Raw genomic sequence first — 27,772 nt, 5'->3', positions numbered from 1 at the left:
TTTTTGAAACGAGTCTTATCTAATTGCCCATGTAATACCGAACGCTGATGGAACGCGACGAACGACAACACCACACCGTTGTACGCATTCCACGACGCGGAGACATTGTCGTTTAACCATCACTATCATTACGTCGCGATTATTTGAATGCATGATATTTCATTGCATGCAATTTAGAAGCATACTACATATCATACGTCGATTTGTCGCATTCACTTATAAAACAAATAATTTTTGGTACGTTATTTTTTTGACATTGAAAGTGTTTGTTAAATTAAAATACATACCTAGGTTTTAAAAATCTAAAGTATCTACCTATACGGCTTTATGCTTACCTATAACAGGTACATCGAAGGAAGTTAAACCAACGTATGAATCGTATGATCGAGGTTAAATTAACGTAATTTTATGACGAAAAATATACGAGTATAATACATACCTATACATTATACATGTAAATGTAAAATAAATCTATTTAGCCAAACGTTTTTTTCAGACAATTCATACATTTTCAGATATTTGGTTTCCTAGAACTTAGCATCTTATATGAAAATCTCAAAGTGTTCCTACAGGTAGATTTTTTTCAAGATTAACAAAACAATTTTATATTTCAATCGAAAACAATTATGGTTTTTAGAATTTTATTTCAACGTCTTTTCAAAATATGTTGGGGGTGGTAATATTTTTTTATTTTCGGTATTAGATATCATTATATGTGCTCTCTAATAATATTATCGCAAATAAGATTCTATCTCATTCGCGACACGTATAAATAAGTTGCAAGGGCTACTAAAAATGGTTTTAGGTCACTTTGTACGGTCGAGCATTAAAAGTTAGAAACGCGGACACTGTACCATCGGATACAATTTAAGATTGCAGAACGCGGACATTTTGTACAGTTATACTCAATATATACATAAAGTATATGTATAATAATATAAATAAGTCTGAAGTCATTAATTTTACTTTTTATAAATACCTAATTACCAAATGGCGTAATTTGGTCACGATTGTGTGTAGAGGGGGAAATATTTTTACATTTTATCTAAACTCCTCTCCCAATACAATAAATGTATTTATCATAAGCATTTTCTTTCAGTGCAATAAATGTCTGTACGTATGTGACACGGCCACACGGAAACATATAATTACAAATAAATGTAGTTAACGTTAACTGCAGGTACCAGTCTTTGCCATGAGGGGGGGACGATTGTCACATTTTTCTATTTTATTATACTTTATAAGTCAAATTTTTCATGTATCATCTAGGTATAGATAATTATGTAAAATTAATTAACCGCCTGATACCCATAGTAGATAAAGAGTGTATATTACGTATACACCTTCAAAGTTTTGGATCAAGAACGGTACTGCGGTAGGTAATTTTGCAACAAGCCATCCCTCAGTTTCTAGTTAATATAATAAAAAATGCATATATTTACATAATTACATTACGTTATTACATATGGTAACAAAATATTGTAATTATTTGTGTATTATTTTTCTACATAATTGTCATTTATGCACTTTTGTAAGTCAGTTTGATACTGGCAGATGTCAATATGGCAATGAACACATGCTTTACCTACTCATCGAATCACTTTTCAACTGTATTTTTTATTTATTCATTGTCAGGGGTATATTTTTCTCCTAAAAATTCTCCGTACTTATCTAGTGAAAAAGTATTGATGATCAATGAACGCAAGCCACAAGAAACAGTCAGTAGAAAATAATAATGAACATGACAACACTAAATAATATATACCTAATGGCTAATAAACAATATCCTATCCAAAATTCCAAAATAGATAATAAGTCGAGATTTGATCATATTATTTGATAGGCGTATTTTAAACTAGGTTGATAGTAAGTCAGTGTAAAATGTCACAATTGTCGATAACTGATAACTATTTTACCACTGTAACTAGGCTTTGACTAGTTGAATTTTAACACACGTTTATTATTCGTCATTCGACCAGGCCATAAGAGTAAAGTACTAGTGTCTAGCTGATGTCCGGACCCCTACCGAAATTCAACAAGAACAACAATTTTAGCAGTTAATACTAAATAATAATACAAGCTATTGATCGAGAATACTTTTATATTTTGAATAAATATTTAAAAAATATATATATATATACCTATCGCAACCTCTTCCCCCGCAGGAAATTCGTTTTCAGTTACGGCCTTGTTATGGGTACATGATTTGTGTTTGGACATCAAAATTAAATCTAAATCTAACGTCGGGCTAACATTATAATACAGCAATGCAATTTTAATATAATATAATAAATAATATACTATTAATAATGCATTAATACAGTCACTATATTTTAATCACGATATCGCGTATTCCGAAACCGCATACTTACATATATTTATACGCGCTTGCCAAACGTCGATGGTGATTTTAAACGAATATCGCACACAATAATAATAATAATATATCGTGTTTCGTTTCGCGTTCGTGTGTTTGGGTTGTCTTGACGACACGCAGCTCAGACCGTTTCGACAAAACGCTCGCAAAGACATTATACTACAGCCAGCAAGCACAAGCCGCAGTCGGTCATGTGCCATCGGTAAGCAAACGTCTTGCCGTTTGCACGCAACATAACATACAGACCAATCAGCTGATGTTGGTCATTCGTCGGAGGTACGTAATATTATTTCAATTAGCACCGTATTTCGATTTTCGGTAGATACTTATTATATTTGTTTGCCATTTAAGAGGATTGCACTAGTATATGGGGGAGGGAGGGACATAGACGTTTTGTAAATTTGTTTGTTGCGGGAGAAAATATTTAAAAGATCTCACTTTTAAATTACACAAATTCAAGTGCTACACCAAAAAGAGCAGCTCGCCTCGCTCGCAAAACCGCAAAAATGATTCTTTCATCCAGACTAGGAAAGAAAACTATAACGGGGTGAAAATCGATAGTATTTTCATTAAATATAGTAATGGAAAACTTTTTTTAAAAATTAGACGTATTATTTTCAGTAAAATTTTGAGGTCATGGACACTATTCGCTCCTGGTCATATCCAAATCCTATTATAATAAGTACCTAATATGAAGATCAGACATAACGTATATTTCATTCATGTTAATATGTTTGATATTATACGAGTATACTTAACGCAGGGACGCCCTCATACTAAAAGTGCATTAATTTCTGATGCTGCAAAAAACAAATAGAATAAACACTAAATCCATACCGGGGAGGGGAAGGGAGATGTTTTTGCAACCCCTCCAATCCTAATAATTGTCATAGATATAATAAAATATTTGCAAACATAAAAACAACACATTGAGTATTAAAAGTTCAAGTTCACTTGATATTTATATGTAAATATAAAATATCAATTTTATTATAAGAATAAAGTATAAAATGTAGACACATCTAATCAGAAAATAACAGCAAAAAATCTAAGTATGATAATTTGTAGAACTTAGTAGATTGGACGAATATGAAGACATTGTAGAGTATACTGCTTCTACGTGTAGATATTCACCGGTGTATTGTTTATTTCATTTATAAAATATGTATTATGCATATAACATTCGTATTTTTTTTCTTGTTTTTGAAACGTATTCATCGGTAGTTGAGTAATGAGGTTTAAGGTATTTATTAAGAAAATATATTACATTTATGAATAAATAAAAAATAGTTTAAGTAATTCCGTAAAATTTCACTCTCAACTGAGTACTGAATTAATTACTCAAATTAATATAATGTTATATACCCTTGGTAGATGATCATTAAACAGAAAATAATTTTATTTAGCAGAGATCGGTGTCGAGTGTCGACACGTTGTAGTCGATCGACGTCGATCAAGTTTTGGCGCGGCTCCACACGATAAACACGTACAACATGACTCAACGAGTTAATACACCTTTTCCTATTTATATTTCTGCTTATCATTAAGTGACAATCAAATGATTTTCATAATAGTTTTCTGAAATATAAAATAAGTTGAAAAAAATCTATCAGCTCTTGATTAAAAATTAAAATTCGTCGGGTATCTTTTAAATTTACCTGTTTATGTATAAAAAATTCATTATTCAAATTTCTTGATTTTTTTTTAAAAAAAAGTTGCGATTTTATTTTATGAAAAATATATTAAAATTCAAAACTCATTATTTAGAGAAAATGTATAAAATATCTTAATTTTGATATAAATTTACCGTTTTTCAATTTTTCCATTGATTAAATATCTATAAATGAAGACAATTCTAATAGCAAATTTTTAAATTACTAATAAGACATTTTTTTTAAAGTTTTGACCTGTAAGTTTATTAATTTTTGAAATATAAATACTTTTATCCGTTACCTAATATATTGTTAATTTTTTACATGATATTTACTAAAAACTGTTATAGGTTATTGTCTTTAAAATATATAAAAACAACACAAAACATTAAAGCAATAGATAAAACACAGCAGGTAGTTCGATTTTTAGATTGTTAATAATCATTAACTTCGAAATAAATTATTATATATTAAACATTTGTTATATGTTTCTAAGCCAGTGGTAGCACATTTATATTGTTGAGTGAATTCAGATGTTCAGTACCTTATACATATATTGATTAAAATTGAACGTAGGAAAAAATAACTTACTGATAGATAACGATAAGTATGGTGCAACCAGGCATAAGTTTATATATATATATATATATTGCGATTTACGTACATTTCGATACATCGATATTTAGCAAATTATTGGTACCTCCTAAATTATAAATTTGTTGTTGTGTTTTGTATGCTAAGGTATTACTATATAAGTAATTGGGAAACTTATTTTTTTTTTATTATATAAAAACATCCGTAGTTTGTAAGATATATTCTACAATCTACTAATAAGTCATAGTTATAACAGTATTTTGTAATTTTCTATGATTACTTTGGAATATAGGCAGAAAAATAATAAAGGTACAGAAATTTCTAAATGCATAATACGTAAATTCTCTTTTGTTATGAATAAGACTTACATATAAAGAAGAATTTATAAGCTTTGAAAAATTGTATTAAATTATTTATGTAGGTATCTACTTAAATGTTTCATTTTTAATTTTGTAAAATTTATAAAAACGAAGAACTAAATATTTTGTAATTGTATAAATTACCAATATTTTTCATATACATTTTTTATAGTATCTTTATCTATCCAAAAATGATTTATTTGTATTTTAATTGTTAAAACAGTTTTTTAAACACGTTTAATTAACTTCGTTATCGTTTTTAATGAATGTTCGTGTTTTTACTTTACGTCTTTGTTCAAATAATTACCTTAAGACTCTTAATAGGTAGGTAGTTTAATACTCACAAGTCATAAGTATGAGATTTCATAAAAATAAAATAACAGTTCTTCAAAACTTTAAGTTATATAATTGTTTTATTATGTTAATAAAAAATATAATGCATGGTTAAATTAGGTGTAATATATTAATACCTCTAATATTATAATAAAAACAGGTCTAGTAATTTAGGCATTAACAACAATTAGGTAATCCAAAAATGTTCTTATTTTTGTAATAGCTGTGAGAAATTGTAATATACAAATAATGTCCTAATATGTATAAGGTACTTTACCAATAAAGTTAAAACTGAGAATGTCACTTGTAAATTGTATCTATACGTTACGAGAAAAAGTATTTAATGAAATATTATATTTAAATTATAACGTACTGCCTAGCCTGTATATTTATTCATGTTTTAGGGTACCTATATTGCGAGGTAGAGCAAATTATTGGCTCATTTTTTGACTAATTAAATTAAGTTAATATAGGCAAATGTAAGCTAAATTTAATGTTGTAAGTTTATTTTTTTTGTAATTTGTAAAAACTAACAAATTCAATGGATGAAGAATACATCTTAATTAGTTAAAAACCATTTCCACTTTTTTTTTTTTTTAAAAAAATTTATTTTTAACGACGCCTGCCAAAGTATTATAAAACCAAATTTCAATAAGTCAAAGTATAAATACACAAAAATAAAAATATATATAGATAGTAAAAATGATACATAGGCAAATAAGAATAGAATCCCATTAATAATAATACAAGTTATTAATTATTGGTCATTAAATTTTAACGTTTAACTGGGCTGACCGGTAGTGTTATTATTATTGAGAGATTTAAAATATAGTAGAATCATCAGATTTTTGTTGTGTCAAACATCGCTATCTAGAACTAAATTGAGATCCTTTGAAACTATCATTACACTCAATAGCGTTTTACTTTCGACAACTCGATATAAAGTGTAATCGTTTTTTGTTATGTCGTGTACACAAATATTATTTTGTGAACATGGACAGATAACGAAATTTTATCCAAAAACTATTGAAAATCCTAATGAGAATGAAGACAAAACATAAAATGAAGAGAAAGTTACAATATAGTTACAATTTAACAAGTTAAACACGCTTTAAAAATATTAAGAAATTTTGTTGAAAGGTTGAGACTATTGGTAAAAAAGATGGCACGTTTTTTGCATTATCCAATTTGGAAGAAATCGTGGAAGTCAAAAGAAATAAAAAAGAAATTTTAATGACAGATTTTATTTTTAAATTGATTTATTATATATTTTATTGTTTTTATACACAATTGGATAAAAACTCATGTTTCAAATTTTTTGATATCTTAATTTTTTTTCCTGTCAAGATTCGAATAACAAGAATATACTGTAAATTGTTTGAGTGAAATGGTTATTATCAACAATTCGTATTTATACGGTTATTTTAATTCCTATTGAAATTCAAAATTAGTTCATAAAACACCACCAGATGTAGTCCATAATTTGGTGCTCTTGTGTTCAGAATAGGTAAGTGACCTATCCTTATGTGTAACATATTTCTGATTGTTTTTATATAAAAAAAACAATGATATTTAAAAAAACTAAATGTATTTAAAATTGATTGTGTTTATATAAGAGAATTAAATTGACTTGACGTGGCTACATATAACTTTAAAATTAATTAACTGATTAATAATATTGTATTTCATGGAGAAAATTCAAAATGTATTCGTTAATTTCGAAATTACTTTTATAAAACAATAGTTGGGTAAATTACTAACTTGCTATGTATAACTTAACTTTTTGAATATTTAATTGTCATCCTTGGTGTATAGCATATATTATACATAATGTATCTTATATAGATAGTATAAAATGTATATATTTTTTGTATAGTTAATTTTTTAAATCATATTCTTATATTTTTTTTATTCGTGAGAAGATTAGTTATTATAAATTATAATAAAATGTACAATGTTTCAATGAACAATGAAGAAACTAATATATGGTTAGATTAATTCAATATAATTTGTGTAAAAATTACCTAAATTTTATATGGATTTTTATGAAAAGTATCGGGTTTTACTCAAGTTTGATATAATTATACAAATTTAACAAATTTATTGATATCGGCGAATGGAAAAAAACCAAATTAGAACTGTAGTTTTATGGGATTACCCGATTTGGATTGTAAAAAAAGTATTGGCGGTATATTTTAAAAAAATATTTCCGTTTTATAAGTTTATATTTTCTTATGTAAATATACAATATAGCCAGCTGTAGTTTTTGGTTATAGTGTATATTTTACAATTACAAGAATTTATAAAAAATACATCTTTATACTGGAATTAATTTTAATGAAATGATTCATTACTCTGTTCAAACCATTACCTTATTTTTAAGATTTGTTTGAAATATAACTTTTTTTGTCTAATAATAAACAATACTATAGTTGTAAAAATAACTATTAAACTAGCTATTATACTATACTATTGTGACTGTGACTCAGTAGGGCGTCCTTTTTGTGGCACAATGAGGTCAACTGATAAAAAAGCATAGACTTTTTATTACTAGAAAATGTCTAAAGTAGGCGATAATAAAATCGGGTTAATGTTACATTAGATATTATAACAAAACTAGCCATTTAGGATAACATCACAACCACAAGCATTTGGTCTTTTTACACGCGAATTATATGGTAATCAAAAAGATTGACCTTTGGCTGGCCGAATATTATTTTAATAGTAATTGGGTCGGAAACACTCGACCTCGACCTCAAGACATCGGTTAACGTCTACTATACCGCGTAATTGTGTGTCCGAATAAAATTAACACTAAACTTTTGCGTGCATAATCGATTTCCAAATAATCATGTGACAAGGTCATAGACCATAGTATGTCCATATAATAAATATTCCAGTGTATAGGTATATAGCATTTACAAATAAATACTCCATTTTGTTTATTGCTTTTCAGTCAATAATTTTTTCAATGGCTTCCCTTTATAAAAATGTAACTGTTGATAAATGCTTATACATATTTTTTTTCATTTTTTGCGACAACAAACTTTAGGTATATCTAATAAACATAACTAATGTTAAAATGAAAAAAGCTTAAAAGAGTAAAAATCATTAATATAAAATATTTGATATATTTAAATATAATACAGTATTTCGATAGGTAATTGTTGAAAAAAAATTGTAATTATTATAATAAAATAATCGTTACAAACTTACTATCATACTTATAAATCTTCGACGGTTGTCAATAATATATCATTTTTTTAATACAGTCGAGTCCGCGATAACTCGAACCTCGTAACTCGAAAAACTTGAGAACTCGAATTTTTTTTTCATTCCCCTAGAAATATAAATTATAGGTATACATATAAATTAATGTAAATTCGAGTTAGATGTCTCGAAGAAAATTTTTTATCTCCCTTCGACTTCAAGTTATTGCGACTGTATTAAAAAAAAAAATTACAACTGAGAATTTATTTTTATTAAAAGCACCCCCAAGTACTTCTCAAACGCCTATAACGTATACGTATTAGCAATTAGAGTTAAGCAGAGTTGAATCTTTAGAAGTTTTTTGATAAAATTCATGACCTTAGTATTTTATCTAATCCATAATAATAGCATTTATCTGGTCTCATCACTATATTACGTATAATTGAACGAAATTGGTATTGGTGATATATAGGTTCCAATAAGTTATTTAGGTACCTACTTAATCAATATGCATCGCCGTGTCAGTTTGGTAATAATGTACAAGTTTGTATTAAGATATACCTTATGGCTTATATCTGTGCATTTATATATAGACGTAAGGTAATATCACCAATATCGAGTGTCTTAATGAATTTGTTATTAATTATGTAAATAATTAATTAATATACGCATAGATAGAATTAGGATAGGTATTAATAATTTAAAAACAGTAAAAAATATACTTATTAAAAACATAAAGAATGACGAAAAAGGTTTGGTTAAGTTATGTTTTTCATATGGTACTTACCCGTTTCCACCAAAACTCGTTTTCACCGAACGAGATATTTACCATGTTTCTCTCCACAAATGTCTGTACTATTTTTGTTTTTTTAATGATTTTTATTGACATTACAATAATACTTACATAGTATTGCTTGTGGTGGTGATAGGGAGTTACATTAATACACAATAATATTATCATTCTTGACTCTTGTACAATATTAAAGAAAGAAAAAATAACAACAATTTTTTTTAATAAATAAAAAACAGTACAGATTAAATAAACATTACAATAAATTCATATGCATGGACCGTAAATAATATTATTTTATACATATAATACATAATAACTATAGTCGTTCATAAATATTATTCTTAAGATTTCTCGTTCTAAAGTATATATTTATTTGAAATACAAAAATAATTGATTTTAAAACTAGGTGACTTGGTGTCCTAATACTTAGTAGTTGACGAATTTTTGACCTAATGATTTTTTCATATACTTAATATTAAAAAATTGGGGTGGGCAAGTGGGTATCGCTGTGCTGTATAGTAGAGGTGGAGAGTAAGTCACTATAATGGATATGTTAAATTTGCATGCAATGACAGGTATCATTGCATACGAAAAACGATACTGAACGGAGTTGATTTGTCAGTCTAGGATAATTAGTAGGATATATTATATTATTACCTATACTTAAATTGTAAAATATTATAGTTTTACGCGATTTCGTAAAAAAATTAAATTTTATACGCTCATAAAATTTTTTCTATATTAACGCTAAAATTTAAGACCATTAATGAAGTTTTTGAAATGTTTTGTCACTATATAAATAATTATTTTCGATCAAATTTTAAAATATGTTTTTAATTTATCAAAACTATTTACGTCTTTATAAATAGAGAAATTAATTTTTTTGTAATTAATTGACATTTTTTTTTTGGTTATAAACTAAGTACTTTTTTAAGTTTACGAGTATTTTAAACTGTAATATATACAGCTAATATATGTTAATTTAAAACACTAGGTATATCGTGTTAAATATTGAAAAACAGTGTATTATCAATTTTAATCGAATAATTTTTATGTAATTATACCATAAAATCAATAATTCTATACCAGTTGTTGAATCTTAAATGCGTACTAAGTATATGGCACTCAAACGTTAAGTAACGTTTTAAGATGAAAAAAAAGTTCTTATTAAAAAGAAAGAAAGATGTTTTGTTTAGACACAAAAATAAGATCCTTTAGAATTATTAAAATTACACGATGTTTTTCTAAAGCGATCGTTAAACTGCTGTCTACTGCTAGTCCAGCGAGTGCCCGTGTTCTGTCTTTGGACCAGTGTTGTGTCAGTGCATTCTTTACTGCTGTTACTCGGTCGCCCCCGTCGGGTGATCAGTTAGTAAAATTATTATAAGCATAATTAAATTGTTACTACAAATAAAATAAGTGACAGGAGCTCTATAAACACGACACTGAAGTGCTTAGTAAGTGGATAGTAATTTAGTAGTAAATCCATTATGGGTCTGTTAAATTTGAATTCAATAATAAATAATTGTAAAAGAAAAATGATTTTGAGCGGAGACAGTCAACTTACTTCATTTAGTACATTTTATGATGTTTTTTGATATTGCTATTAAAGTAATTTATCTTGATATTAGTATTACGGTAGGTGGATTTAATTTTTGCCGAAAACATTGCATTATATTATTACTATAGTATTTAATAATAATAATAATAATAACACATATTTATACCATATTATTATTAACTTTTGAATCAATATCACATTACCATAAAAGTGTAAAACAGCGTGAATAGTTTCATGGCATGAAAAGATAATATCTTAAAATAATCTACATACGTATTTTGAAAATGTCATTGCGTAAAGTAAATTTCAAAATATACGTAAAAGTTTCAATTCCCTAAAAACAGTGGCGTATTTTGTATGTTTTTTTTTTTTTGGGGGGGGGGGGTGTACAGATATATAGGTATATACTTATTTGTTAATTGGTTGCAATATTTCTGTTTTACATCTACTACCACAAAGCTCATAGTATACTCATCTAGTATTGTAATGAAACATTTTTATTTATTTAATTAAAAGTTGTAATTTGTATGTAATTCAAATCATACATGTATAAAATACGTACTGTAAACATAATTATTACTATGTATTTCATTTGTTAAATTCGATACCAATGATGCTATGAGAATAACAGTTTTATAAATAATTAAAAATATAATAGGATAATAATATTATAATAAGTACATTATTTAAAACTAAATTTATTTTCCTTCCTAATTAGTTTATGACTTATTTATATAAAATAAAAATTCACACTATACCAATACAGTATATCAAATAACAACAAATCCTAAAAAACAAATAAAATAAAATCTTAATTTTAATTAAGTCTAAATCAAGTTTGTTATTATGATGTTAATTCTATGCATATAATAAAGAGTAAAATCTTTTTAAAATAAATTATTAATTAAAAAATATTAAAATGAGTATTTTAAATGATGGTTATCTTATTACCTACTTGTTTATAACAATGATATTTATTATCATATTATATTTAAATAAAATTGTTTAACTTCTCTTGAGAGCCATGTAAAGACATAGAAGTTAGAATAATTTATACACAAAAAACATGTGTACATTTGACACTTGTTATGAATGTTGATAATTAATAATGTGTTATAGTCGAACGATATTTCTGTAAATTAAGAACGTAAAAAAAAAAATCAAAATTCTATCGATGTGAATTTCGGTGTTTAAATTGTGAACTCTGGAAAATGTTACTACGTATTTGTAGATTGTAAGTATAATATGTGGTGATATTTCTTCTTTAACCTAAAATAAGACAGTTAGAGTTAGGTATAGCGTTTATTTATCGTTCATGGTTAATTGGTTAACTGATCTGTGTTACAGCTAAAAATTATACTATACGTCCAGTATTGAACTTTTACTAGTTATTAGTTATACTTTATTATAGACTATAGTGTATTGATAATTGTTATTTATTATCAATTGCGATTAGACTTTAAATTATGTAGCAATATAAAACGATTACACAATAATAAATCATTATCACGATATTCGTATAAATTAGAATTATCCATATAATCTCATAATCTATAGTGTACAGATACACTAGTTATATTTTTAAATTTAAACAAAAATCTGTTTAAGGTTGGATACAGTAAGATTTCATTATGGCTACATTACGGACAACTACTACAACAGAATTTCGAAAGCGAGTATATTTTGATGGATCACCATCTCACGCTTTCAATGAGAAATGCCTAACGCCTTTAATGAAAGCATGTATGTACGGGCGATCCGAACAAGTCAAACTTATTCTAGAAGAAAAAGTAAATAATAACTTATATTGTATTATATCATATTTACGAATTATGTGATATTATTATAATAATAGTTTTAATCGTGAACAAAAACTATGTAACAATCATATTATGTGATTAAAATGTAGTAGATGTGCTTAAGTGTAAGACTGTTGATGGTGAAATTAATCTTTAATTTATGTTTAATTTTTTTTTTTTGTGAATAGCCATTGACAGTAGTAGAACGAGATAGTGTTTTTAAGACAGCGTTGCATTATTGTGCCGAAAACGACGAGGAAGATGCAGACTGCGCTAAACTTCTTCTAGAAGCCGATCCATCTATAGTCGATATACCCGACGACGATGGTCACACGGCCCTACATTTGGCTGTAATCGCTGGTAATTTGCCGTTAGTTCGATTTCTGCTCGTGTCTGGACAGGCTGACCCAAATAAACGAGATGCTGAAGGTCACTCGACTGTACATTGGGCGACAGGTATATAATATTATGGTATCTTAAACGTTAATCAACTAATAGTATTATTACTTTCATTGATGATAAATATAATATAATCATTATAAGTTTCATAATATTATATATTATATTTATTTGTAAAATATAATCTTCATATTTACTGTAATTATTAGTATTATAATATACCGTGTAGTATAGTAAATGAACAAATTTATAAAGTTGACATATTTTAAAAATGATCCGTTAAAAAAGTCAAGGTCCGTAACGCATCAAACCACGTTGTATAGGAGAATTATGAAAGTAGTGAAAGGTTCGATAAAGAGATCGGTGATCGTAAAACGATCTTATAAAACAGACCCATAATCACTGCAGACATTAATAATACGTAATGTTCAGTAGAGTTCAATACATTTTGAAACGGTCATTACACTAATTTGGACTGATAAACGATATGATAATATGACACAGTAATAATTAAGAGTTTCCACATTTTTTGAATACTCGGACTTGGTATAATATAATTGCATATATTTTTTATCTACGAATATAAACAATATACTAGTAATATAGTCAGTGATATAATGGTTAACAAAGCAACAGCCTGCAGCAGCTCTATATATCCTCGAAAATTGAAATCATCCATTTTGTTTTAGGAATTAAGTTAAATATACGTAAAAATTTTTTTTTTTTAGAAGTCAACTAAGTGTGATATTTACGGCTTAAGTATAGCTATTGATCGTTGTATTCATTATTTGGACCCTGGGTGATACAATATAATATTTTTAAACATGTTATAAAAACAATAGAATATTAAATAGAATGGTCAAGGAATATAAGTGGTGTAGCTTTTAGAATAAAATTGAAAAAAAACGTAAAAAGGGTAACTTTCATTTCTACAAGGTTTGTAAATAAATTACACAAAATTATTTTATAACCAAAAAATCTAATGATTTAAAGTTTAGGTATCTAATATCTAATATAGGTACTTAAAAAAATGTCGAGTGTTTATTTAGTTCTTGTAAACTTTTTTTATACAAATAAATAATAGTTATTGTTGGTGACACATTTATTTAAGGAGGTTCAAATAATTCGAGTGGCATTATAACATTTATTAGGTCGTCATAACTTAAAATATGTTTCTGTAGATTATATACTTATAAATTCGTCGAAATACAACTAACTTATGAGCAATAATTATGTATATTCATTTATTATTTGTAAAATATATATTCTATATATTATATGCCATTTAGGTACCTATATCAAGTTAAGTTGATATGACTATTTATGTTAAGACTTATCTATTTCTTTGAAATAAAAATTCAGTATAACAAACATATAACTAATAATAAATCGACCATAAAAGTATAGGGAAAAATAATTTTAAGCTACATATAACTCTTGAAAAACTGGAATTGTTTTATAGGAATCGCGTGACTATGAAAAAAACTTTCATATTCATTCTTCTTTAAGTTTTTATTTAAAATACGATAAAACTATAATAAAATATATACCTTTTTTTTAATCGTATAGGTCCTATATTGTAGGACATACGTACAACAATTAATAATTTGTTTCGAAATCAATATATTAATATTCTATACTAAGGGATTGGAAAAACAAACTGCAAACTTATCAACTGCGTGTTGATAATAGTGTAGGTAATGCGCGTAAGAAATAAGAATACAACATATTAAAAGTTTATCATAGCGACGAAATCGTCATGATTATGATTATTGGTATTGATATACTTCTCGAATTCTTCTATTTTGTTATGCTTATTGTATTTATCTCATAAAAACGAAAGTTAGCGGCGTTAACAGTATAGATACTAGATAAACGGATAAAAGTGCATAATAAATAAATAAATAATTTATTAAACTGTTAGAGAAGCATATAACATTATAATAAATGTACATATATTTGATGAACATTGAATATTATTATGATAAAAGAGCCACACGTCGGAAATAATCTTTTTACTTTTATACAATACAAATACAATAATGATTTAGGTATGAACAATTTTTATTTATTAAAATACATTAATTTAAACACCATAATATTTTGTAAAATAATAATTGTTGCTATTTGACTTCAATTTAAAGCCTTTAGATCTTTCCAGTGATTATTTAGTTTATACCAAAAGTATAACGAGCTAGTAATTTAAACATTTTTTTTTGTAAATATAATACGAAATTACAAAATAAAATGTGATTTAAATATACATAATATATATTTGTTGTAATTATTTTTTGAGATTTTCCATTTTAATATTTATAACTTTAGATTATAAGTAGAGTAATAAATATAATGATTTTACAATGATGTGTATTTTTAATTGTCTAACGTCATATTTAAAGTTTTGGAGCAGTATCTCTTAAAATTCAAATACTTTTAAACTATTTTTGTAGATATAATCAAACAAATTTTAAATTTTAATAGCCGAGACATAAAAATTGAATAAAAGATTTATCGCAATAGTTTTTTTGTGTAGAAACCAAAAAATCTCAAAAATATAAATGCATATTTTTTATAGGCATAAGTTCAAATTTTTAAATAATATTATTTAGGAATATTAGATATATTTATATTTTCTTATAATTCTAAAAGTTTACATCACTATATGTCTATATACATTATTATTTACTCGACCGTCGACACCATAAATTTTTCAAAATATTAAGATAAATTTTAAGCGATTTCTACCATGAACTTATTCATACCAGTCTACGTGATTTATTGGAATATTGACTTTTAAGTTAGTAATTTAATAATAGCTAGTAGGTAATACAAAATTAAATAATATTATTTTATATACGATTTGGTTTTAGAACCTATTGTATTACCTACTAATTAAAATATAAATTACTATAACATCAAAATATTCAAGTAATAAAATATCCATAGAAATAAATACTGACGAGCGACAGACCATTTTCACTTAGAATTGTTCTTCGAATGCAACGATTTATCATTGAATGTAAATATAACACATCCTACAGTGACCTACTCAATAACGAGGAACACACGATTCCTACTGTCTTATGCATTTTTTAACTTCTTTGTTACTTACTGGGTCACTGATAAATATTAATATTTATTTTACAGTCAATTTATAAAATCAATATCTATTAAATAATTTATAACATATTGCGTGGTGTATCATTATCTTGCGGAGGGTCATTTAAAAATATATCTACATAGTAATTTACCGTTATATAGGTTTAAATTAATATTTAAAAATATTTCCTAAGAATTTTCTGTATGAACCGGTATCTCTCATATTGAAAACACATTTAATCCAAGAAATGTTCTATTTATAAGATAGAAAAAAGTAATAAAAGTATTAATAAAAAATATAAAACTATTTGTGCATATAGCTGTAGCTGTAAGTTATAAAACTTAAAAATTTTTATTTTTTCAATTAATCCTACTTTATTTTTTACTATCAATATTTATAAAATATTGATATGTGTATTGTATAGATACTTCATAAATATTTTGATGTTAATATTTATATACTGATTATACTGAAAGCACAAAGAACATAATTTCATAATTTAATTGATAGTTTAAATATTATTTTGATTTAATTGATTAAATTTACTTGTACCTAATACGCATACAACACTTATATATTATTAGTATGCCCAACAAATGTATTCTACATTGTATATTTGTTTGTGATACATTTCAATGTGTAGTGTGTACACTGTACAGTAATCAGTTTTTATGATTTCGATATTTTTTTTAATAATAAACGATAATTTATTTTTTAAATGTCATTATAAACTATTGCTTAAAATAATAGAAAATCGAGATATATAATGCTTTTTTTGTTTTTTATGTATGATGACATTTTTTGGAGCAAAAACTATGCTTCAAACTTAAATATTTTAGTTATTAATTCTAACAAAAATATTGTAAAGTAGGTTCATTGGGAAATCTTATGTACCTAACTACATTACCTTCAGTACTTTTCTTGATATTTGATAAAAACTAACGACGGGAAACAAAAATATTTACATAACACTAGTTTTTGATAAAATCGAGCAGTTAAAAATATCGAAAATATAGCCGTAATTTATTTTATAAGTGTTTTTAGTAAATTTTTACTCAAACATAAAATAACAATTTTTCATTGATCGGGTTTAATAATTTAATTGTGATATCAAAAATATTAATCAATTGTCACAAAAACTTAAAACATTTTACAGTTTATTCTTAAACTACGAATATATGTATATAGATCGTTCTAAGGTTCGTCAGTATATTGATTGAAGTTATCTATAGTTCTAATATTTGTTAATAAATTAATATTTTAAGTTGAGGTAAATATTTTATGATAGCCCATTATTCACCGCCCGCCAGGTTCACACATATATTTTATACTTTGTTAGCAGATTGGACTTTGCGCATACTAATGGAGTCGAAGATAGTGGTAATTTTGGGGGGTTCAGAACAGAATACTAAGAAGTTTGATTAAGGCTCAACCGCGTTTTCTCGATTAATGTCAGAGTACCTAAGTATATATTATGCATAGTCTGTCGAGATTTATGATAATCTACGATATTATTATTAGAACTGTCGTGGAAGTATGTACTGAAAAAGTCTTCACACAAGACACATGTTAAGTACATCACAATATTAGTGCAATACGAAACTTAATAAATTGAGTTACTGTACAGATGAAAAATACAGTTATCGTAATGGCGCCGATCCCTTTATTATATGTTCACATGTTTTATATTATATTATGGTATCTATTTTTAATATCATAGTCATCCACTGAAATCGGTATCTAATATTATGATGTATTTTATCTCTCTGTATATTTAAATAATATAGCTTATAAGTTTAGTACAAGAACAATATAACACGAGTACCGCACATTATTTTAATTAAAAATGCAAATGAAATAGGGTCCGAAGGGTTTGTATTGGAAAAACTGTTGGTGGGATGAGTCATTACCATATGCGGCATACAGGTAAAAATTTATTTCGGTGACACTGGGGCATTGTACACGTCATATATCTCGATTCCCTGCTGCTTACATTATTATAGTTGTTTTAGAATATTATTATGATCGTTTCCGTTGACGGATTGTCTCACGATAACTTTTCCGTTCTTATATTATGTTCACAGTATGCGCCGACGTGGACGCTCTCGAGTTAGTGCTCAGCCACGGCGGCACGACCAGTTCCGCAGACGTTCACGGCGGATATGCCATCCATTACGCAGCTCAGATGTGCGGCAACGGAGCGTGTCGTTCGGGCGACGCGCGAAACACCGGTGTCCGCGTGTTGCAGTTGTTACTGTCGTTCGGCGCCGACGTTCACGTGACCGACAAACACGGACGTCAACCAATTTTGTGGGCGGCCAGCGCGGGTATAAAAGATTTACGGTCATCGCCAAAGTATATCAGTGGCGTTGTAATTTCATTTTTTTTTTTTTTTTTTTTGGAGGGGGGTGGGGGTGGATAGGTATTTTTCCAAGTTTATAATGAGCTTTTGAAAGTCGGTTTGAAAAGTCTTGTTGGATCAATCTTCAGCACATTTGGGATTGGCCGGTCTCATCACGTCTCCTTGAAATTAATTAATTTTAATAAAAATATATTATTTAGGTATAATTTATGTCTTTCCTGACTATATTAAGATAAACTGTTCCATTGGCGATTGCTCATAACGCGAAATCGCCAATAGTTTTTAATATTGTTGTATGCTTATATTTTTTCATTAAAGTAAATAGACGAATTTAAAACCGTATAAATATGTATTAAGTATTTACGACGGTCGCTATCTCGCCTGTCCATTTAACCAGGAGGTAGAAATGGCCAAGTGCATACCCAAGTATGTGCCTACGCAATAAAAGATTTCGAGAAAAAATGGGGGGGGATTATAACCAATATATAAATAAAAAATAAAAAGAATAGTTCAATAGTTTAAAGTATTAATCAGCGTTTGATGACGCCAGTGTAATATAATATATTAATATATATTTTATGGTTTTATACTATGTACCCCTTTCTTGATCATCAATGACCTATATAACGTCAACAATCAATACAGACAATCATTATTCATTATAATATAGTAGATTTTATAACTTTACAATATTATAATTATGAATTATAATAATATTATTTTATTTATTTATTTATAATTTAATATTAATAATTAATAATTTTAAAGGAATATATTATATATGTATAGTAGAATATTATAGAAATAATTTATGATTCTTTAAATATTTTAGCGGTTATTGGAAAATTTGTAATATAATATATGTAACAAAAATAGCGCACTAGTTGCAAATGTAGTTAATATAAAAAATGTATTCCAATAAACGTATCAACGAACAAATTCTAAATTTCTATTTAAAGTTAGAAAAAGTTAATTTTTTAATAATTTGCTTATTTTATTATTTTTGGGTTTTTTATTATGTATTTTTTTTTTTGAATATTTCTAAACCTTTATGGTTTTAAATTATTACATTAAATGGTTTTAATATAATTTGTACAGGTAGTGCGGATGCTATCATAACTTTGGTGAACGGTGGAGCAAATGTAGAATCGCACGACAAAGACGGACTGACAGGTAATTGCTTACGAATCTGAACACAAAAATCAGGTACTTTGGAATTGGGTATCTGCAGTTTATTTAATATTTCATATTATTTAAAGTTTAATCATAACTTGCATGTGTCATATTTTATACTTTTTGACATATATTTTAATTAATTAATAAGTGTGTATTATTTTTTCCATTGACGTTTTTATTTAATTTAAAATACAACCCAAAATTGTTTAATTTAAATTTATTTTAAATTGTTATCATAATATAATGTTGTTGTTGTCTATTCGTAAACGCATGATTTTCTTAGAAGCGATGGAGGATCGCCGATTAGATTATTTTTTCGTTAATTTATTTTGTTATTTATAGATAAATAATTGTTACGGAAAAAAATAAGATCGATAGTGTTCATATGCGGCCATACGAGTGCTCTGATATATTCACATTTTATACTCAGTGTTCAGTGTCATTCTAAACGGCCGACTACACGTATTCTGACAGTAATTTATTTTATTCACACAGTTGTTCATTTTTGTACACAACGTGCCTAAAGTTTAAGTAACTGTATCTTCGCGACTGAAAAAATTTGAAAAATAGAATTTCTGTTTTTAACCTCATATCTTGAGTATAAATGTTTTAATGTGAATATTTGATGGATTTTTATAGAGCTACAATACCGTCCTAGTACCTACGCGTATATAGTGGTGACGTTCTAATTACAAACATATTATGGTGAAATCAGCGATTTTTTGTTATTATTGACTTGGGACCCACCTAGTAGGGTTAATATTATATAATTAAAATTATTTTACGAAAAATAGGTTCAGCACCATTAGTGAATCACAGGTGGCTTATAATATATAATCTAAACATTTACATATTATTATCAACACGACGATCTATATGAATATTATTATTATAATCGTAATACGGTGGTCGTCAACTGTAATTAGCCGTGATGAGTGCAATTTGTAAACAATAATCAGAGTTCGTCGTTGTCGAATAGCGTTGCACTGTGCAGCCAGTCGAGGGCACGTTGAATGCGTAGACGGACTATTGACGTTGTGCGGATGCGAAGTCGACGCGGTGGACAGTAACAGTTGTTCGGCTCTTTTCTATGCCGTGACATTAGGCCACGCGGACGCGACCGAGATACTATTGGAACATGGAGCTAATCCCGATCGACAGGACGGCAAAGGAAGAACGTAAGACGATCACTATTGCAGCGATGCGCTTATTGTGCGAAATGGCAAAATAGTTTTTAGAATTTTTTTAATAAATAACGATAAGACTATTATACATATCGTACTCGTGCTTAAAATTCTGATTTTTTTAAAATTATAAGTTTACTTCATAATAATATTTTCAGATATTTAAACTTGTTATATCATTTAAGGAGTATTTTTTAACAACATAAACTTGTTTTTACCAAATGAGAACAACACTTATTTTTTGTATATTTTTAAATTCGACATAATAATTTTGAAAATCTTGATGTATCCAAACTAAAATTTGAATAACTAGTTTCTGAGCCATTAATCTTTATATATCTACTAAGAATAATAATTTTTCATAATGGTTTTAAATCAATATTTATAAACGTAATATTAATTTTAATATATATCTATACTTATTACTGAGTTATTATAGTTAATAAACTTGTGCATTTTTAAGAACCATAAAATCTTAGTATAGTAGTATTTTAATTACTAACATTTTTTAAATTATTATCACACCCGTATATAATATTTATAAACTCATTAGCATTAAATATTCTTTTTTAGCACATTCAATTTAACAATTCAGCAACTTTTCGTTAAAATATTGGTATAAATGTATCATCATTTTGAAAATAATTATGTGTTTACAATTAAATTATGTTTATTTACAATAAAAAAAGCATTGATTTTCATTCGGAAAAAAAATAAGTTTTTATTAACAAAGAACAGTTAAAAAAATAGCATAAAAATATCTAAGTACGTGAAAATATGTGGTCTCTGACTATTGTTAAATATTCTAAAAACCAAAATTTAAATAAATGCATTATTAAAGAAAAAACATGGGTGATTGTACTTAGTAAATTATCCTTTATAAATACAATAAAAATATTTTAATCGTTTTATAATAAATATATTATAATATATCTACTAATGTAAACAGTAATTTAAACTATATTGTCTGCTATGTCGTTATTACTAGTTATTTTAAAATATATTTTTAATCAAATATTTAGGCAAATCAATTAGTTAAGCTATTGATACACATATAGTATATTATATACAGAAATGACAACACATAGTTTATGAATAAAGTGTGTGTTATAATATAAAATATTTATCACTATCTTAAATATTATTCAGTCTCCCTATGTGTTTTATTCATGCACCACTTCTGTTATATACTCATATTATTTAAAATTGGTGGTTAAAATATGCTCGATAAATATTACATTGCATTATTCGTGTAAATATATTTCAGTTAATAAATTCCAACTATTAGGTAGTAAATATCATATATTATAATAAATAGAACCCTCCGATACACCATAAGGTGGTGCACCAATATTTAACTTTTGTTGAGGTGTACACTAAATTCGTAGAGTCATTATCATTTCTCATCAATAATTATAATTGGATGTGTTTGTATTTTTACATTTAAGGCCAGCTCATTGTGGTGCATTCAAAGGCCAATTAGAAACAGTCCGACTTTTAGCTGAACATAGTGCCAATTTATGGCTGCGAAACTCAAAGGGCGGGTATCCATTGCACGACGCAGTGAGGTCGGGTCGCAAGGAGTTAGTACTTTGGCTGATATCAATGCGTCCCGAGTCTGTAGACTATTATGATGATGACGGTAAACGACCATTGCATATCGCTGCGCTTAACAACAATTTGGAAATGAGTAAGGTAAACTAATTTATATTAACTTATTTTTATACTTAATGGTACCTAGGTAAATGCTACGCTAATATTTTTATTTACGTATTATATTTATTATAAGCTATTGATTAAAACATAATAATTATCAAGATAGTTAATTTAAACTGTAAGCCAAATTAATTTTAATAAATAAAATAATTTTTTATAATATAATATTTATCACCACGTATAAGAATTATATTCTTAAAGTATTATACTATACTTTGGGAACATCAATCGTAAAGACACACGAGAAATGATGTGCATTCGTGCGAGAAAACAATTTGTACTTGGTTGTTTGTTATTTTTTATGTCTTTGTATATTATCGTGTTTAATTATATTAAAATAAAGCAACAATTTTCAAGAACTCGATTTAGTTATTTTTTTTAACTAATAAATATACAATATTAGTTGTCTTTTTTAAAGTATATAATTCGTTACACGGCGTTATGTATAGGCATTATAGGTACATACTTGTGTCGAAAAATAACATGGTAGGTTAACTATTTATGGTAATATTTATTATCCTCATTATGTCATATATATATATATATATATATATATTTCATTCAACCATTTCACACATTTTATTTTTTTAAACTTAATATTATCAATGGCCATACAAATTATATACCTTGTTTAAAATCCAGTAACCTGACCAGTTACACTGGTGTAAATGGTGTAATGCACATCCAACAAGGTAAATATGTGCTGAGTATTATGAGATTTAAATTTGAAATAAAAGATTTAATTTAAAAATATATACCTATACGTATGTTTTTATTATAAGGCACTCCCCAAATATAAAATGATCAAAAGATATGTTGTCCAAAATACAAATTTTGGGTCGATTTTAAAAAATAAAACTGCTTATACATAGTGAAAAATATAAAATATGTTTACTTTGTAATCTACAGAGATTATAAATTATAATGTAAATTTCGGTTAAAAAATATACAGTTTATTTTTAATTATATGTTCAATATTATAAGCAGTTTTCACTCTGCAGTTATATGGTATATACCGACATACATTTATTGAAACCAATTTAATCTTTAATAATTTATGTAGATTATCTTAGATAACGGAGCATCAATTAATCCAGTAATGAAAATCAAAGGAGAACGAATGACACCACTTGATGTAGCTCTACGAAAAAACAATAGACATCTAGCGAAGTTTTTAAATCTTTTTGGTGGTAAACCAACTAGCAAGTTAAATAAAACGTTGTCTAAACAACAATCTACTGTACGTGTTAAAACTAAAAGGTTAGTTGCATATGTTTTACTTGATTAAGCATGTTATACTTGAGTGTAACCAGAAATAACTGACAGATGCAATTAAATTAATTTTACTTTTAATTTATATTTTATATTTTATGATAATTAAAAATTAAATTATGTATTAAATATAATTATAAATATTGATATAAGAAAAAAATTTATTAAACAGGTCATAGTTAATTAGTTATATTTTTTTAGTTATTTCTATACCATTTATACTTCTATAATTGAAATTTCAATTAAGCTATTAAAGTTAACACTGTTAATTAAGTTGAGCAATTTGTTTTAACTTGACTAATTAGTAACTATATTACTTATCATATTATTATACGCTCTGTGAGTAGCAGACACGTCAAAAACTGCGTATATAATATATAGATATTATACATAATACTGATTTATAATATAACAATATTGTACAAAAAATCAATTAATCTCAGTGTTTAATAAGAGTTCCAATATTTATGTCCTAATAAATATTTATATTTCAGAATTGAATCTCGTAGAAATTCATATTCATCCGATTCGATTAACCGCAAATATCGTAACGGTGGTGGCCGAAAAAAACAACTCAATTCCCGCAAAGTTGAAAGCCCGAAATCTAACAAAGTATCAAAGGGTCGTGTTGTTCAAGTAAATAAAAATTATTATTTATTTTAATATTGTTGAAATCACTCCTTAGAAAGTTAAATTTGATAAAAAAAAAAAAAAAACTTTATGATGTAAGAAAACTATCAATATACATGTGCGAATACCTATTAATATGTGTAAGTTGATGCAGACAGTTAGCAATCTCGTACATTAATTTATATCTTCGACTCATCTAAGTTTAATTCTATGCATAGTTGATGTTGTAATATATTGTATATATTTATGATACCGTTAAAGATGTTAATTTGGAAAATTGTGTCATTGACCGGGAAATTTAATAAGTTCCCTAAAAATTGGAAAATTTTGAAATTATATAATATTGTAATTACTCGGTCACCGATGCCCAGATTCAATTTGAAATGAACATTGGATATAATATTCTTACTATTTAAAATCAAACAATGTGTAGGTGCAAATATTTTATATTATATACATTCAACTCGCAGTTCTGTATGAAGTAATCAAAACAAAAATGAAGGTATATAGGTATAAACTATAAATATATATTTTGTCAAAGTAATCAGGCAAGTATACAGGGGGGGTTCAAACCACCCCCCCACGAATTTTATTTTTTGTATACGTGCCTGAAAGTAATAATATGTACTATAGCCTATAGGTAATAGGTAAATAGTAGGTAGGTACTATTTATTTTAATGTAAAAGTTAATGTTAAAATATAATGTTGTTTGAATTTCGATTAGTTTCTTTTTGGAATATTATTTCGAGTATTTCGTACTCCTGTAATAGGTACGTAATATTAGGAAATAATGGTATTTACTGGTTAGTTGTGTCTTATTACGACGTGCATATGTAATATTTGTAGATTAATTATTAAATAATCATTATACCAGCGGTTCCCAACCCATGGGCTATGGGCTATGCCGTTCACTTGTGGGCCGCCGGCAGCGTGAAACTGGGCCGTGGACCATATCATTTTAACATTAGTACTGTACCAAAGTATATATATAATAAGAATAATAATAATATAATTATATACCTAATAATATTATTTATATTATTACGTACGTATATAGGTGTGTTTTTAGTCATTAGTGGGCCTCAAAGATTTTTAACAAAATTGGTGATCCGCACAACTAAAATGGTTGGGAACCACTGCATTATACTCTTAAAAGTGTGGAGCGTCAAGAAAAATGTAATGCCGAAATAATTGAAACTATTATAAAATATATATATATATATAAAAAAAATAAAATGATCTGGTCCGTTTTGTTTAACACGTTTAACAACAGCATCAGAAACAAATGATTCGTCTATAAATCGCATATTATTCTCCACGAGCATCATCTGCAGAAGCATGATATCGGTGAAATTATCTGACTACTAGCAGAGTTTTCCTCGACCCTTCGGACCTATATAACAGGGGCGGCCAACATTTTTTTGGCCGCGATCTACTAAAAAATATACTTCATCTTTGAGGATCGACTTCCATAAAAAAGTTTTATGTTGTTAATTATGATTATGATTATGATTAATTTTCGTGTACGTAGCCTAAAAATAAATTCTAACACGATCGACGGTTTGGCCGCCCCTGCTTTATAATATGCTTGTATACGCAGTGAGTTTTATAATCCACACAGGTGCACATAAGGGCGAACGTGTTGACGAAAACGGTCGGCAAGTCGCGAGACGACAGAAAGCCGTGCGGCGGTGGTACACTGCCGAAAACCCATCGAAAAAAGGGGACGAACGTTGCGAACGAGCAAAAGGAATGTTTCAGTGAAAACGACATGTGTTACGGCGGCGACGGTGACGACGACTACGAATACGATTACGACGACGACGACGACAACGACGATTGTGACGGCGACGACTATGACGACGAGGACGACGTTGATGTTGGCGACGGTGACGATGACGGTGCAGACGGCGGTTGCGTCGAAGAACAGACAAACGGTTCGGCCGCTGCGGCGGCGGCCGACCATTGCGGTAACGGCAGACGACTGCAGAGGAACAGGCGTCGTGGTAACAGGATGGCGACTAGGGCGGGTAACAATGACGTCGGCGGTGGTCGTCATCGACGCGACAAGGCGGCGGCCAAAGCGAATACTGCCGGCGACCAACAACAAGAGTTACGCGCAGACGGCGTCGCATCTAAAGCGACGTCTGGTGAGGTGGGCGGCGGCGGCGGCGGCGGCGGTGGTGGTAACGACAGACCCGTCGGCACGAATCCTACAACTCCCGGAAAACTCGACAACAAGGACGGCGAGTGAGTGTTTATCTTTTTAAAAAATGTCCTTTACTCTGCGACCCGTTTTCTATGCGCATAATGTGATGCTGCACTATGCACTATTATGCCAATGCATTTATTATAGATGTGTCCTGAAAACGGAAGAATATTAAATTTTTTATTTTCACAACTGTGCTATGTAACTGCCCTATAAATCAGTAGGATCTTATATCATACGGTGTCAAACTTAAGGGGAAAATGTTTGAATGTAGTTAAATGTATATATGATATTAGTATATCGTGTGTGATACACTCAATAATATATCGTGAACTACGTATTTTGTTTATGGCCTTAAATTCATAAGTCCCGAGTTGATCAATTTTACTGTATAATAATAATATGACGTGTTTCATAAACAGGAAACCGAAAACAACCGCGGAAAACGAAGACGCTAACCGCGACGACATCCGATTAAAGGACGGTCAGGCGGCGGAGAAGGAGAAAGTTAAGGACGGCGAAGACGTCTTTGATCAGCAGCTTGTGCCGGGGACTGGACCGGAAGTGACGTCGCACAGCGATCACGACAAAAGAGACGACGGTCCGACGACGATCCTGACGACCGTAGAACCGGAAATCGGTGGCTTGACGACTGATGGCCCATCAGTGACGAAAAGTGGTGCAACGACCTCGACGGTGACGAAAACCGGTGCGACGACAAAAGGAAGTGTGGCGGCACGGTCGACGAGCCGCGAGGGCGGCAAAATGCCGACGACGGGCCAACCCAACAGTGGCAGGGCCATAGTCGAAGTATTGGATCGTGTGGACACGCCACAACTGTCGACCACGGTCGACGGCGACGGCGATGTCGGGGTGGGAGTCGTTGTCGGAGGTAGAAACTTCGGAGGCGAACCGACGGCGTTCAGTGTGCTGCCGGACTCGGGACGCGACGACGAAAGACCTTGCGAGTGTCCCAATTGTTGCCGACGGAAACCGTTACGGTCGACTTCGAGTAAGCGCTTCATAATATATATTTAAATTAAAGT

At 28.3% G+C, this 27,772-nt stretch overlaps 1 protein-coding gene across 1 annotated transcript in view; it reads left to right on the top strand.

Annotated features, from left to right (window-relative positions):
* Nucleotides 1-2,572: 2,572 nt before the first annotated feature.
* The window catches only part of LOC113557326, a 30,147-nt gene continuing 4,947 nt past the window's right edge, over nucleotides 2,573-27,772 (top strand). The window contains exons 1-11 of the mRNA XM_026962787.1: nucleotides 2,573-2,653; nucleotides 12,488-12,669; nucleotides 12,867-13,134; nucleotides 18,262-18,504; nucleotides 19,638-19,712; nucleotides 20,695-20,893; nucleotides 22,348-22,594; nucleotides 23,679-23,875; nucleotides 24,382-24,523; nucleotides 26,139-26,767; nucleotides 27,149-27,738. Coding sequence (XP_026818588.1) covers nucleotides 12,511-12,669; nucleotides 12,867-13,134; nucleotides 18,262-18,504; nucleotides 19,638-19,712; nucleotides 20,695-20,893; nucleotides 22,348-22,594; nucleotides 23,679-23,875; nucleotides 24,382-24,523; nucleotides 26,139-26,767; nucleotides 27,149-27,738 — 2,749 coding nt within the window. The 5' untranslated portion in view covers nucleotides 2,573-2,653; nucleotides 12,488-12,510. The remainder of the gene's footprint in view (nucleotides 2,654-12,487; nucleotides 12,670-12,866; nucleotides 13,135-18,261; nucleotides 18,505-19,637; nucleotides 19,713-20,694; nucleotides 20,894-22,347; nucleotides 22,595-23,678; nucleotides 23,876-24,381; nucleotides 24,524-26,138; nucleotides 26,768-27,148; nucleotides 27,739-27,772) is intronic.

This window comes from Rhopalosiphum maidis, chromosome 3 (assembly GCF_003676215.2).
Source record: "Rhopalosiphum maidis isolate BTI-1 chromosome 3, ASM367621v3, whole genome shotgun sequence".
Lineage (NCBI taxonomy): Eukaryota > Metazoa > Arthropoda > Insecta > Hemiptera > Aphididae > Rhopalosiphum > Rhopalosiphum maidis.
This window is presented reverse-complemented; position numbering and strand designations above follow the sequence as displayed.